Source organism: Plasmodium malariae (assembly GCF_900090045.1).
Source record: "Plasmodium malariae genome assembly, chromosome: 3".
NCBI classification, from domain to species: Eukaryota; Apicomplexa; class Aconoidasida; order Haemosporida; family Plasmodiidae; genus Plasmodium; species Plasmodium malariae.
In genome coordinates this window covers 1,322,796-1,339,824 of record NC_041777.1, presented here as the reverse complement: position 1 = coordinate 1,339,824, position 17,029 = coordinate 1,322,796, and the positions used below count along the sequence as shown (strand labels likewise).

At 18.1% G+C, this 17,029-nt stretch overlaps 3 protein-coding genes and 1 pseudogene across 3 annotated transcripts, besides 1 other annotated feature; 1 reads left to right on the top strand and 3 right to left on the bottom strand.

Annotated features, from left to right (window-relative positions):
• Positions 1–507: 507 nt before the first annotated feature.
• Positions 508–1,645, top strand: PmUG01_03036400 (annotated as a pseudogene).
• Positions 508–1,645: a sequence feature (PIR protein, pseudogene).
• A 2,711-nt stretch (positions 1,646–4,356) lies between these two features.
• PmUG01_03036300 (Plasmodium exported protein, unknown function) lies at positions 4,357–5,236 on the bottom strand (the record flags this gene model as incomplete). The annotated part of the gene is made up of 2 exons (XM_029003098.1): positions 4,357–5,031; positions 5,150–5,236. The coding sequence occupies 2 exons, from the start codon at positions 5,234–5,236 to the stop codon at positions 4,357–4,359; spliced, it is 762 nt and encodes a 253-aa protein (XP_028859566.1).
• A 2,986-nt stretch (positions 5,237–8,222) lies between these two features.
• Positions 8,223–9,095, bottom strand: PmUG01_03036200 (Plasmodium exported protein, unknown function; the record flags this gene model as incomplete). Its single annotated transcript, XM_029003097.1, has 2 exons — positions 8,223–8,873; positions 9,009–9,095. The coding sequence occupies 2 exons, from the start codon at positions 9,093–9,095 to the stop codon at positions 8,223–8,225; spliced, it is 738 nt and encodes a 245-aa protein (XP_028859565.1).
• A 3,479-nt stretch (positions 9,096–12,574) lies between these two features.
• PmUG01_03036100 (Plasmodium exported protein, unknown function) lies at positions 12,575–13,458 on the bottom strand (the record flags this gene model as incomplete). Its single annotated transcript, XM_029003096.1, has 2 exons — positions 12,575–13,240; positions 13,372–13,458. The coding sequence occupies 2 exons, from the start codon at positions 13,456–13,458 to the stop codon at positions 12,575–12,577; spliced, it is 753 nt and encodes a 250-aa protein (XP_028859564.1).
• Positions 13,459–17,029: the final 3,571 nt, after the last annotated feature.

The following is a 17,029-nucleotide window of genomic DNA, read 5'->3' as shown; positions in this document are numbered from 1 at the left end:
CAATAAAAACAATTATAATAAAATAAAAGAGAAACATCTATGCTTTATACATACTAAACATTTATCTATTTATATTAATTTAAAATGTCCAAAATATTCCTAAATAGATATTGCATTATAATAGGAAATGTATATTGGAATGAACTAGAATTATTTTATTTATTTGTATATATATCAGTACAAATATATGAGATTCATATAAATAACAAACAGAAAAAAGCAGTTTCCTCTAAATTTATTTTATTTACAATTATACAAACTTTTTTTTCAAATAATTATTTGTCTATTAGAATAGTTTATTTCATATTTTACAAATTATTCTACCGTATTTTAATACTAATAAAAAGTAAAAAGGTAATTTTCCTGTGTATTTTGTTTTTAAAATTTTCTGTATGAAAAAAATTTACAAACCACATATAAACATATTAAATATATTTTTTCTTTATATAAATATTAATATTACACCAATTTAATTTTTGCTATTTAATTTACGTAAATCTATATACAATGGTGGCTAATAGTACGGAAGAAAACGCAAAATTTATTTGTATATTATAATTATTATATTTGGCATTATAGCCAAGCATTCATTTTTCTAGAAATGATACATAAATTTGGTTAATGAAAATGTAAATCTGTCTATTTATATATTATTATTATACCTTATTAATTTTTAGGAGAATATTGTGACATTATATCTTAAATATAAAGACGAATTTAATAATAAAGCTATAGCAGATGCATGAAATAGTAGTGGATCTGGTGGAAATCCTGGAATCAAATGTGCATCAATTAATTATGATAATTTTACTACTGCGTGTCAAGAGATTTCTAGATATTTTATTGAGATAAATAATTGTTGTAAATTTCATACCCTGAAACCTCGTAAATACTTAAGTTACAGGATAAATTCTGATAAAAATTATAATAGAAATCCTTATTGGTTTTAGGGATATAATGAATTTTCTTCCAAAACATTAAATATATGCAAGAAAGAAATATAAAAAATTGACGATAATATTTAAAAAAAACTTAATAACCTATACAAATTATATCCGAATTTTAAAAATTCGACATCTCAGAAAATACATCCACAAGTTGTAAAAATCCTAAAAATTGTTATGAATTTTATATAGAACGTTACAAGGAATATGAAGGGAATATATTGAACGAATTTTGTGAAGCGTTAAGATATTTTAAGAAAGCATATGTTGAAACAGTGAACAATATAACGATTTGTCTTTATGTACCAAAAATTTTAGCTCCTCTAAAGAGTTTATTTTTCCTGCCATTTTAACAACCGTCCTGTTACTAACAACTTTTACCTTATTTTTTTTATATAAGGTTAATAAAAAATATACTTAATAGGGAGAAAATTCTACGACAATGCGTATATTCAATTTTACATTTAATTACCAAAACAAAAAAATTATATTTTTAAGAATATAAATATTTTTTTTTTTTTGTACAGTTTACTCCAATGAAATTATGGTTACATAGTAGTTTACAAAGTAAAAAAATAATTCAACTTAATTATGTTAAAGATGAAACAAGAGAATCCTTAAAAAATTCACCTGAAGAAGTAAATAGAAATTATGAAGAATGTTTTCATAATATAGGATTTCACCCTCAAGGAGTTGTTTAATACAAATACTACAGTATATGTTATATTCATTAAAAAATTGTATATTCAATGATATAAATGCTACATTTAAGTGAGTAATACATTAATAAATAAGACACTCTAAAAGCAAAATAATGATTGCGGGTGTATACATATTACAAAAATAATGTCATAAAATTTATACAAAGAAATGTATAACATGAATAAAATACTACTGTAAGAGACAGTAACACAAAAATCCAATTATATATTCTATCTTCTTCAAACTAAAAAAACATTAATATTAAAACTTAAATAAATAACGCAAGAATATTCAGTAATTATTAACTTTCTTACACAATAATATGAAGTAAAAATTATTAACTAAGTATTAAAGAAGCAAAAAGACAAAAAAATTAGAAAAATAAATGTGGAACAAAAAACTTATAATATTATAATATAAAAAAAAATAAAACATTTAAAATAAAACCATTATTCAATAAATAAAAAATAAATGTATTTTATTTATAACGAACTTTATTTGAAACTTTTATTATTCGTTGTTTCCTTGCAATTATATAGAATTACATTTTTAAAAAATTATACAAAACTTTTAACTTTGTTGTCTTCAAATAATATATACTTTACGTCGCACTGTAGTAAAAATAAAGCTAAATTGTCATAAGGATATTAATTCTCTTGTTGATTAAATTCAAATAGTAACAATGATATCCATTATTTAATAATTCATGAATATGCTTTTTTAGAGCTCTGTACTTAATGTGTTTTTTTTCCATTAATACACTTTTATATTTTGATATCTAAGAGGAGTAAACAAATCGATATACGATAAATAAAAAATATACATAACACATCTTTATAATTGTAATATTTTCACAAAAATATATAATAATATTAACAAATGCTATTTATATTTCCACATTTCATTATTATGCACATTAAACAAATGGAAAAATACAGGAAATATTTGGTAAATATATTAGAAAGTAACATGATAATATAAAAGGATCAGAAAAAATTAAGGTAATTTTTTTCTTCAAATTTCTTCATGGAATCCATTTTTATAATGTCCATTGAAACTCTTATATATACATTTTAGAATAAATTAAATGTTTTAAAATGGGAATCCCGTTATTTATTATGGAATATTTTCATATTCTGTTATAATTATTCAATTAGAAATTTCAGAATACTTATATGTCTAAATTATTTCATATAACTATGTATGACCTAGGATTCCATTATATACCTGAATTTTAATTATTAATTCAGATATGCTATTTATTAGATTATACATAATACAACGTTCAGAATAACAAAACAAAAAAATATGTAATATTGAAATTATACATTATTATTGAAATATCGACATATTCATATAAAAAGTATATATATAAATATTTAGATGATAATTAGGTATTCAATTTTATTTTTAATGCCTATATATTTATAGTAATCATAAATTTAATGCGGAAATAATTGCTCTGATTGTTCTTTGTAATTCATATTAATATAAAGACATCATTTAAGTTTTTCTATTTTTTAATAATTTTTTTTTTTTTTATTTTAAAGATCTATTAAACTACGTATATATAGCGAATTTTATGATAAGAAATGGTAAAAGAAAACTATAAAATTAATAAAGTATTACTTAGTTAATGATTTATATATGTAATATCAATTAAAAATATTTTTAATATAACTAATTTATAAGAAACATTTTCTTATTTCACGTAAAAATTCAACATATATTATTAATGATTTTATTATTATAAAAATAAAATTTCAGTAATAAAAAAATTATTTTTATTTATATTTTAAAGATATAATAAAACAATTTTTGCATATTCAAAAAAAATAATTTTATAGTTCAAATTGTATTCCTTTAACCTTTTTTTCATTATGTATGTAAATAAAAAAAATATTACAATTTTTCAAAATTTCGAAATTTATTTTTCACTCTTTAAAAAAGAATTAATTGTATATTAAATATTACACATAAGATAACAAAATAGATAAAAAAAATTGCATCCAAAGTAAAATTAAAATATTTACCATAAGACCTAATCTCGGAAATACAGTTAGAAAGAATATTTTGATATGTATATAACTTCATATTTAGACCATTCAAAAAAGTAAAAAAATTTCAAGAAAGACTTTATAAAAAAATATGTTTTATAATGTATTTGTCTTAAAGCTTATACGTAGAATTAACATAAAGTTTGTTTTTATTTTTAAATATATATATTTATATATATATATATCCATACAACTAAATACTATTGAATCCTTTTCATCATGTAATAAACAAGACAATCTTATTTTTAATTATAAACAAATAGTATGTTCTATTTACACAACAAATAATCATTTAATTCTAGAAACAGATAAAGCAAAAATAATTAAGGCTATTTTTACAGTGACCACTAAAAACTGAAAAATAAAATCAACAAAAATTATATTAATATTACTTATATATAATGATATTAAGCCACATATAGTTTTTAAAAAGACCTTAGTAGATAAACATATATGTATTTTGACAATAATATTGAAGAAAACTCAAAAAATAACATAAAATATAATAAAAAAAACATTAATACATTTAAAATAACAAAATATTAAAAACACCTATTTTTACTTTTGCTTTTGAAAAAGTCCAGAAATGTATACTGGATTTTATAAATTATAATCTTTTATAGTTGTGTTATTTTCGTATATATCCTGGAGAATTATATATAATTACTGTTATAAAAGACTTTACTAAGAGAAGGATACGCTGTATAATTTATTTCACGTTTCTTATGTATTATCTTCATATACTTTGCAATTAAACTGAAGAGATGAATAAACGATAGTATAACTATATATGTGAATGTGGAAAATCCTACAGTTGCTCCAAAATTCCAAAGCTTTGATATCACAATTTTACCATTTCTTAGCGTGTCGGTTGGTATTAAAAAACTTAGTAGTATTCCACTTATTGCATGGAAGCTCAATAAAATACAAATAAGAACTGCTTTTTGTTTTGTAACATTTCTTAAAAACTTAAAATCTGCAATAGTAGAATTCCTAAGTGTATTTCTATAGTATATTTTGTCGAATTTTCTTTTTCCTAATTTTGAATTTCTTCCGTAGTGCACAGAATTTTTACTTCTCCCACCATGTTCATAACCTCCTGCATTATATAATGAACATTCATTTTGCTTTTTATTTATGCCTTTGGTTACTTTTATACTATTATAAGTATTCAATTTTTGGTATTCCCTGATAGTTGGTATATCACCTTTTATATATACAATATCTGAACATTTTTCCTGCTTATGCGTTCCTAGTAATCGATATGATCTTGTAACTATTTCTATATCAGCAATGTAATTTTTATACAAATATTCATTATCGATACTCTAAAAAAATAAATATCCATGGTTTAAAAATATATAAATTTTTTCTAACAAAGTAATGATAATAATATGACGCAAAAAATATGAATAACACAAATATCATTAAATAATATTATCTTACCATATCATAATCAAAATGACATATCGAAATTAAAAAGATAAACATAAAAATTTTAAATAAAAAGTTTAATTTAATTTTTCGCTCCATGATATAGATTAGTAAAAATGAAATATATGCAATAAGAAAAAATTTATCAATCTTATAATGTACTCCTAATGATAAATGATATTTTATTTTATTTTAATTTTTTTATTTTTTCATAAGAACTTAGTAAAATAAATATGACATGATTTCATTTTAAAACGTAATCAAGAAAAAATAACATTAAAAATATATTATATAATTTATATCTTAATGTTATTTATAATAAATTAACATTAATAAAAATATTATAATTTTTATTCACTCACAAATACTAATGATATATAATTCAATATATTTGAAAAATTAAATAAATTTATTTCCAATAAATTTAATAATAATAAAAAAATATATGATTTTTTAACATTCCTATATACTGCTTTGACATAGAGTATAGAATTCAGATAATGTAGATAAAACATTTGTTTATATATTAAGAGAATAATTAATATTTTTATTGATTTTTTTCTATTAATAATTCTAATTTTGGAAAAAATATTTCTTTTTAAAAAAGTAATATTTTGGAAATAATATATTTATAATAATAAATGCAGGAAAATACATTTTATACAAAATACTGCATTGTATTTTTTATAGCTCTTGCATTAGTAGTACATAACATATTAACACCTTTATGTACAATGATATATTTAAAAATAAAAAATATTAATAGTAACTAATGCACGAAACTCTATATTATTTAAAGATAAATAATGAGAGATCTTTTATACTTTTAATATAATTTTTCAAAGTCATGTTTTTTTATTATTTAATATTTATATCATTATTTACGAAAGAAAATTTTGTAAAGCTGTAAACTTTAATATTTTTTTCTTTTTTTTCTAATATACTTGTTTTGAAATAATTTAATAAGAAGCAAAAAAGAAAAAAAATATATAAAATATATAAATTATGATGTAATTACTATATGTAATGTATTAACATAATTATAAACTTGGATGAGCATTTTGTTCTTTTAATTAACCCAAATGTAAATATGAATATATATTTTTGTTATTGAGCTTTTTTATAATAAATATTTAGGTACTTTTTTTAAAATATAATTAAATTAACAACTATCCGTAGTAATAACATAATCAGTAATACCTTTAATTTATTGATAAGTTTGTAAAATACACTAGATTAGTAAATTCTTGCGCGCAATTATTAAATATTAAAATTATATTATTATATCGAGTCATTTCTTGCAAATATTTTAAACCATAATTGAAATGCCTTTGTGCACTAATACATAATATTAACTGAAAAAAACATTATTTCATAAATTATAACTTTATTAAACATTAACAAAAAAACAAAAATTATATTAAAATTTATTTAGTAGTATTTCAACTATGCTATTCAGCACAATCAATATATTTTAGTGTTATATTCTGTATTTCCTAAATATATACATATTACGAAAAATTATACACGTGTTATTTAATTTACTAAACAGTACCTTATAATATCTATGTATATGTGACAACTGAATCATGTATTAATATTATAATATATTATAATTTACAAATTAATCAAAAATAGACCAAAATATAATAAATTAAAAAAAATATTTACTATTAATCGAAAGCCAGTGCCATTAAAATTATTATACATTACACACATTTAACTAAAAATACCACTAATAAAATATAGTAATTCATTAGATTATCTTTGTTAAAACTTATCTAAAATATAAAAAAAATTATTACGGTTTAGTTAATAATTTACAAGTAGATGGTTCTCTTTTTGAATTTTTAATTAATGTAAAAAATTATAATTATAATTTTGATGAAATTATTAATTGCTTAAATAAATTATATACAATTTCGTATATATTTAAAATAATATTAACTCTTTTGTTATTATATAAATAGAAAATAGTAAATAAAAACAACATATAAAAAAATATTTTTCTACATATTTTTATAATATACCAAAAAAACAATTCATTTATTTTCATTTCCTTTAATGAAATTTTTCATTTTTATAACAATACAACACTTTCATATATTTTTATTATTATAATATGGCAAATAAAAACAAAAAGACATAATTTCAGCATATTCTCTATTAATACAAGCTTAAGTTCAATTTATTAATGTAATCATTTAAAGATTTAAAAATAAAAATATAATTTTTATATTTATTTAAATATTTTCAGTAAACTTATATGTTTAATTAAACTTTCTAATATTTAATTAGCACTACATTTAAAACGAACATTAATAGAAGAAAATTTTTTAATTATTCATTTAATACTACAGGTGTAGAACCTATAAATTAGTAAACTATTTATAAATAACAATTATTTTCGTTAGTCTACTTTATTATTATGTATCTATAGCATAATATTTATGTTGTCAAAAAGCACTATACATATATTAAAAAGGTTTTTACAGTAATTATGTTTCGTAACATATTTCAAAAAAAAAATATTGTAAAACAAAGATTATGTTTTATATTTAGCAAAAAAAAAAAAAAAATAATAAATGAAGATCTTTTCACCAGAATATATTAAAATTTCCTTAATAAATACAAAAAAGATACATATATTGATTATTTAAAACTAATAATGCATCTAACTAATAATATAAAAATGTTAGTCATCTTGTAGGGAAACAAGGTAAAAAACAGAAAGAAACAATTTTACATAAAATATGAATTATCACACATTCATACAATTATATATTTTATGCCAATCAATATTCTTCTTAACGCACATAAATATATATTTTTTTCAAGAGAATACATGTAAATACGCATTTATACATTTTATGATGATATCTATTGTCAAACTGAAACAATAATTTAAAATACAAATTGAAAATTATTAAAACATTCAAATTCAAAAAAAAAAATTGAAGACGTTTATTATTATCGTTTCCTATAAAAAGGACTAGATATCTAAAGGTGAACTTATAAAAGTTACGAAATTATATTTATAATTTTGATGTATATATATAACTAAAAAAAATTGGTAACAATGTTTTTATAAGCCTATTCTATGGAAATGATTATATTGGCTATTATTAATTTCACTTTTTACATGCAACATTTTATCGTATTTTTTAATCTTTCTGCAGACTAAAATAAATATTAATAAAAATATTAAAGTCAATATATAGCTTAATATTTGTGCTGGTATCTCCCATTCTTGTAGAAATTTTAAGTTAATATTCCAGTTCTTAAAATCTATTGAAGCAATATCTAGTATTAGCCGTACAACAAATAAGAAAAACAAAGCGTACAAAAAGTATATTTTGTTTTTTTTACAATTTTTTAAAAAATTAAAATCAGAATTCATAGCACACTTAACATTATTTGAATAATATATTTTGTCTAATATTCTTTTTCCAAAATGTGGATCTTTTCTTTGGCATACTAAAGATTTACTTTTCCTAGAATTTTCATAGCATTCTATATTATTTGATGAACTTTTACTTGGATGTATATAACTTCCTCTTGTTAATTCAACATCGTTTAATACATATTTTTCTTTGTATTTTTCATTATTTGAAATATTTTCTTTTAATAATACAGTAATTGAATCCTTAATGGGCTTATATTTTGATAATAATCTACATGTTCTTCTAGCTAGCTTTTTAAGAAGATTGTAGTTTTCGTCCAAAGATACATTAAACTTATTATAAATAAAATAAAAAAATGTAAATATTTGTAATTTAAAGAAAAAATAAATTAATTCATATCTAATATATTAATGAACAAACAACAGTAATAATATAATACAAAATATTCTTAAATAATATTATAATACCTTATCACTGCTAATATAGCGCACCCAACTTAACCACATAAACATAAAAATTATATTAGAAAACAGTAACTTATTTTTTGTTTTCATTATGCTAATTAGTAATATTATAATATATATATTAAAAAAAAGTTAACACCATTATAGTTTATATATAATAATAAAGGTTTCTATATTAATTAAAAATTTTTTTTTATTAATACTTCATACAGAACTTAATAAAATGCATATAAACTTAATATCTTTCATAAAAGGAATATTAAAAAATAACTATAAAATTTTTGTATTAATGTTATTAATAAAACCTTAATTTGAAATAAAATAATGTAATTTAAGCTCATTAATAAATACTCGAAATATATAAAATAATTATTTAATATCAAACTTCCTAAAAAATATTTTATTAACGCTTTTGAAAAAAAAAAAAAAATTATTATTTGAATATTTCTACTTCTTTGATATATCAAAATTATAAAAAGCACATTTTGTAGTTGATACAGACAATACAATTAATTAAGACTTTATTAATTTCAACTTTTGTTTTTATTACTATTTTTAGTACATGCAATGTATATATTATAAAATTTAGTTCTTATAATTAAATGTTTTTAATTATAAAATATATAAAAAATTAATTTTCTAAGAAAGGAATTCCATTCTAATTTATTTTTTAATAACTAATATAGAACGGATTTTTTGATGAAATACAATACATTGTAGGATATGGAATTTTCATTATAATTTTAACATATGAAATTTTATATTTTCAAAAGTGTAATTCATATGAAAGCTTTGCTTCTTTATCATAAATTAATAATATTATATATAGCTTATATTCTGGAAATACATTTTATTGTTATACATAATATATCAATAAATTTAAAAAATAAAATTTTTTTTTATTTTATTTTATTCAAATAAATGAATTAATATTTATGATTAAAAAGAAAAAAATTCATAATAATTTTGGTTAACTTTCATTAAATTAAGTAATAATAATTTTAAGAATAATTTATTTAAATATATTTCCAAATAAATTCTACATATAAATTATTTTTTATTTAATATTTTATTTTAATAATATATGTGAAGAAAATTTTTCATAAATCTATTTACTTTTGTGATGAAAATTTTTGAACGAATGTAATATTATAATTCTAGATTTATTCTTAATATAAATCGAACTATAGTCTAATATAAAATAACCATATTTAGTATTCCTAAAAAGATTTATTATTTGACGGTTTCATAATTAAATTATATTAAACATCACTTAAATCTTTTATATTCTCACAAAATTGAGGCATTTGTAAACCATTTCTTTTTTTTCTACAATATTTAATTTATTCCATGTTTAATATGTCTATTATAAGTGAATTTGTTTTTATATATATTTATATTGATCTTTAACGTTGACAAATTTACAATAAGATATCATATAACATAAGGGCTTAATAATTTTTAATACTATTATATTATTATATTAATTTTTTTATTTTGATTAATGATCAAGACAATAATAATATATAGTAATAATGTTTTTCAACCCATATTTGTTTGAAATAAATAATAAATATCTATTAAATATGTTCTACAAAAATTTTATTACTTAATTTTTTTATTATTTAATAATAATGCAATATCACAGTTGATATTTATTACGTAATCTTATAGCACTATTACTTTTTGGTACACTTATTTATGTATGCAAAATAATATAATGTAATAAATTATTTATTGTACGTTCTTGTATACATTTATTCCAACTTTACACATAATGATTTTATTTTCAGATATAATCATCCTTTTATTATATATAAATTTTTTGAATTAAACAATTTTATATTGATCACTTTCATAATATTCATTTTTATATATGTTTAGGTATCATTATACAACATAAGTGTCAAATACGAATAATATTAGGATAATTTAATTTTATTATTTATGTACTATCAGATCATTATAACACTGTTAATTTTTTGAAAAACAACTTTTATTAATATGTGGCAGTAGATATTAATTAACGCATAATAAGTACGATAATAACTAGTACTGTTTTCCTTTTATTATTATTAATATATATACATATTTTAATGAACTTGATTAATTGTATTTTATCTAATTTCATCACTAATGCATAAATATATAAACAAATAAAATAATATTATATAAGGATTTTCACTAACCTAATTTTCATCCTAGATGTGATGAATATAATTTGTTAATAATTCCACAAAATAAGTTAAATAATTCTTTAAAGTGCTGTCCTTTTAAAAAGAATGTTAATTTAATCATTTTAAAGTCACTAAAATGTTTACTATGCAATTGAATGTGTGCAACTACCTATTACTATGTATGAATATATTTTATGCTAGATTCTTAAATTATTCCAAATTATATTTAGGAAAACTTAAAAAACAATTTTCTTTAAATTAGTTAAAGATTACAAATACATATGAGTTTATATATGCACATTATTATATAAATTTTACTATATAAATAAATATAAGACAAAAAGTAAAATTCACTGAAAGAAAAAAGATACAATATATTTTCTATTATACCATGTAGTTTGGCTTATTGGAAATTAGTATATACTAGAACCTTAAACAACCAAGTTATTTCTGATTAAAAAAGTTATACCTAAAAAACAATTGTTTCTGTTACAAAATTTTATTTTTAATTACAATGTAAAACTATATATATATTTATAATTATATTTTATTAATTCAAAAATATATATATATATATATATATATATATATAATCTATAACTTTTCTATATATTAGATATTTATGTAATTTTCATAAAATTTATTGAAATGTACATATTAAGTAATTAATGTATCATATTTATATAGTGTAAGTTTGGTTTTAATAATCTATGATTACATGAATTATTAATCATCTATATATAATTCATTTTTATAATGAATATTATATTATCACAAATTTATAATTTCTTATATAAATCATTCAAAATGTTAAATATGTGTTAAAAACCTATTTGTAGCAAATGAGTACGACTGTCCATTTTTTATAATACAATTTATAATAAATAATAATTAAACTTACCTCTTATTAAAAAAAATAATTACACTTATTTGTTTTTATAATATATAGAAAAAGATATTTACAATTAACTTAAGGAAAATCATACAATTTATTAACTAGTTAACGAAATAATCATGTTGGTCAAATAAATGTAAATAAAATGAAATGAAATATTATAGTTGTACTTTTCATAGATAACATTATAAATTTTCTAATTAACTCAACGAATTATTAGAAACTTCCCATTTTTATATGAATTTTATGGAACATGCATATATTATATATGCTAGTATACATAAATACACATATATATATTATTCCAATATAATAAATTATATTCAAACAATTCTTTAAAACACAAATTAAAAAATTAAAACGATCACTTTCATTAGGAATTAAGAATATACATATTTATAATTTATATGCATATATTCATGTATAAGTAGATGACGTCATATATACTAAATAATTGTATTCATATTTCCTATATTAGCGTGTTATTTTAAACAATACTACATGTTCTCTGATGCCATATTAAAATTTTTTCCAAACAAAAGGTTTAACAATTTTTGAGTAAGTTTTGGTTTATTTTCATAGATTTTTTCATATTTCATAAATTTTCTGAAAATATAAGCAATACACATTATAGATAAGATTGGCATACATGCTATTAATGCGGGAAGTACAATTAGTAATGAAGATGATGACAAACTGGTCAATAAAGTACTACAAAATAAATAACTTAATACTGTAACTATTATTAATCCAGCACCCATAGCTAAACAAGGTGGAATTACTGCTAAAACTACCTTTTTAAATATCTTTTTGTTTGCAGTCATTTTATTAATAAACTTATTATCCTTAACTTTATATATGGAATCTAACTGATTAAAGATATATTTTTCGCAAAATTTATCCATTCTACTAAGTAATGAGGACTTTTTTTTTCGATCTAATTTATACAATTCTCCTATACTTAAAAAGCTTTTTCTTGATTCTCCTATTTCGTATTTACAACCATGATCATTTTTATATATATCTTCGTCCTGCAATGTAGAATTACTATCGTCATAATTTAAATACTCAATTGATCCCAAATCAAGTGAGGGCTCTAATAATAGCCTATTACTTCTTAAAGTAATATAGCCATGTTGTTTATCTAACGATATGACACCCCTCTAAAAAAGAATAATCATTTGTAATTTATAAAAATATATGTTTGCATACTGAGAAAATATTATTATTAAAAATAAAACATAAAACAATAGAATGAAAAAAAAAGAATATATATGAAATATTTTTGTTATACCACATTATTTATATCATAACTCATCCAAATAAAAAGCAAAAATGCAAACGTTTTATTAAAAATTAGCGACTTAATATTTTCTTTCATTGTATACTTATAGAATCCCATAATATATTAAATAATGAAAATATTAACTATATTCAAAATCTTTAAAATAATAAAGGAAACAGTTTATATTATTATTTTTGATTTATTTATTTTATTTTAAAGTAGTAAATTGAAGTTATATAAATATATTTCGAATTAAATTTTACATATGTAAAATAAATTTAAAACCAGTATAATTTTTATATAGAATTCTATTATAGAAAAAAAAAAAAAAAAATGACTATTTTTAAAAAAATTTAAATACAACTATACCGTAAATTCTTAAATTATTCGGTTTAATTTTTAAACAAAAATTTGCAGTAAATTTTTTTTTATTATATAAACAAAAAAAAAAATTATTTGCAGAACAAAATTATACAAGGTAAAATCAGATAGAAAATTATTTAATCATTGAAAAAATAATGCATATATTTTAAAGAAAGCGCAGTATATAGAAAATATATATTAATATATATGCAAATGTTAGTTATCAAAAATTTTAACTTTTTTATAAAATAATTCTAAATTTAAGCATGTCATGCAAATATTCATTCTGCATTTAAATAATATAAATTAATATAACAGAAAAAATTATAGAAAAGTTATATAAAGTTCTGAAATGAAATTTTGTTAGATTATATAAACCTTAAAATATATTTATAAAAAATATATCTCCTTATATAAATTATTATATATTAATAAAACAACGTTTATAGTTACTAAAAATCTATTAATATACGTATATTTTTAGAAGCATTATAATAATTAGCACTATATATTTGTATAAGAATTTTGCAATATTATATTTTGATTATAAATCTGAATACAATTTATTGTTATTTAATGAATTATTTAAAAGTATATAAATTACGTATTTATATTTTCTTCCCAAAATATAAATAAACATATACTTAGAGAAATATTAATATATCTAAAAAAAAAAATAAAAAAACTTATTAGATTTATAGTAACTTTTTTGTATCACTAAATTATGTTGCTTGAATTAACATAATTACTTTTTCTTCTAATTACATTATATATAATTATTTTAACGTACATAATAACATTGTACTAAGCTGTTATAAGTCAATGTATTTAGCACATTAATACTGTTCATTTATTATAAAACGTTAATCCTTTATCTGTTATATATATCAGATTTTTTTTTAATTATTTATGTTTTCATAAAATCAAGGAGCAATTTAAAAGAAATTCTTTTTAATAAAGAATTTAATTGAAACCATAAATAATATATTTTATAATACATGCAAAATGTTCACATATATATATATTTATAGAAACATATCATTTTTTTTTTCTGCATATATAACTTTTATTAAAATGAATTTTTAGTAAATCATTGAATTTATTAAAAATGTTACAAGTGTTAATAATGAAAATATACTGATTATATAACTTACTACTTAACGTCCATTCAATATTTTTCAAAAAGATAATAAAATTAATAAAAATAGTTCTTTTATTTTTCCTAATTTTTTTTAATTAACATATTATAATTGAATAACATTTTTATAAAATTAAAAAAATAAAACTTAAATATGAATAGGTATATAACTTAAACAGTGCTCAATAGATAAGTTCCAACAATTTTTTAAAACCAAGGGAAAATGAAAAAAAAACGTATTTATTTTATAGTAAATATAAAAAATATAATTTATATTTATTTGTTTTCTTTAAATTAAATTTATAATTTCATTCTTATTATGTTCTATTAATAAGAAATTTTTAATGATTTTCTTTTTATGTTTTAAAAAGAATATTTAAATTTTTACTTTCATCTTTTTCTTTTTTTTATGACTTTTGTAATTACACAATACTATTCTTTTTTCTCCTATCAAGTTAATAAATTTAATGGTTATTGGATTTTTTGTATTATTATTTAAACTACATCCATATATATTAATATTTATAATATAAATTAATACTAGATTTACCTGCGAAAATATAAAATCCATTTAGATATTTAATAATTTTTTACTGTTACCATATATGTTAAAAAACATTATAAATTTTTATTTACTGCTTTATAATATGTAAAAATATTAATAACATTATTTTTACTATTTTTTAAAAAATACCACTGATTCAGTAATATTATTAATAAGTAATATAACAAAAAATTATTTTTCTTATTTTTTATAATTATCTCCCTCAAATATTGCAATTTTAATTGAAATATATATATGCACCTGTAATATGGCATTGTTATAATACATAAAAAAAATATATTATGATATATTTATAATATTTTATTAATACAATAATTATTTTTAGATATTAATACGTTTTATATTTCAACAAATTCAAAAAAATGAATATAATTTTGACATTTTCATTTTATATTAGTAGAAATAAAAATATAGATCCTATTAAGTATATTAGTTAAGTATAAATAAAAAAACTTTCAAATCATACTTTTATGCTTTATCATTTAATATACATATGACATGTATTTTTAATTAATATAAAGATTACATTACAACTACAATAAGCATTTTCGATTTTTTTTATTTTTGATAATTAATATGCTCACGTAATAAAATTTTTTAATTTAAGTAAAATTATTTAAAATTAATTTAAGTACGTTAATAGTATATTAAAAATGAAAAATTATAAAGAAATAATAATATATACATACGTACAAAAGTAGTTATTAATTAAAATATATATCGTTAAAGAACAACTGTAATGTTTTGGTATATATTTTGCACATTATTACCCCGACTATTCTATTAAACAAAATATATTTATAAAAATTATGAAAACATCATAATAACATAATGAAAAATTATTTGAAATATAAAAATAATAGTATTCTTAATAGTAAGAAAAAGATAGTAATATATTGAGAACCTTAGAATATCTATCATTAAATAACAATTACAAACATTTATTTTAACAATTACTGTACTATTTCAGCCTCTTAACGGTTTACGACGAAAAAGATGGTTCATTCTATATATGAAATAATAATAATTATAAATTTTTTTTTATTCCATTTATTATATTTTTTAAAATATATTTGATTTTATGCCAAATATATTAGTACAATTGATATAACTTATAATTTATGTATTACACAAAATATATATAATCGTAAGATATTTTAGAACAATTAGTTATATAAAAAAGGGGAAATTATATAATATTATTTTCTAAGTACGTTGAAATAAATATTATTATTATGTTAAACTAATCTGTCATATAATGATCATAAATAAAATAGAAGTGATATACACAAAATTGGAAAATATTGTGACATTAATCCTCGCAATTATTTTATTACATATGGAAATAAAAATACGTATTATAAACAAGTTTACTAATGGTATATATGATATATAGATTATGGTGATAAATTTTTAATTAGCTTATTAATCTATATATTTGTTATCCTACAAGCACATACGATTTCAGTAATAAATTATATTAAATGAGTTAAGATAATTATTAAATATTATTTTATTTTTAATATATAATTATAATCAATTTAATATACAAAAACACCTAATTTTTCTGCATATATTTATTTATCTAATATAAAAAATAT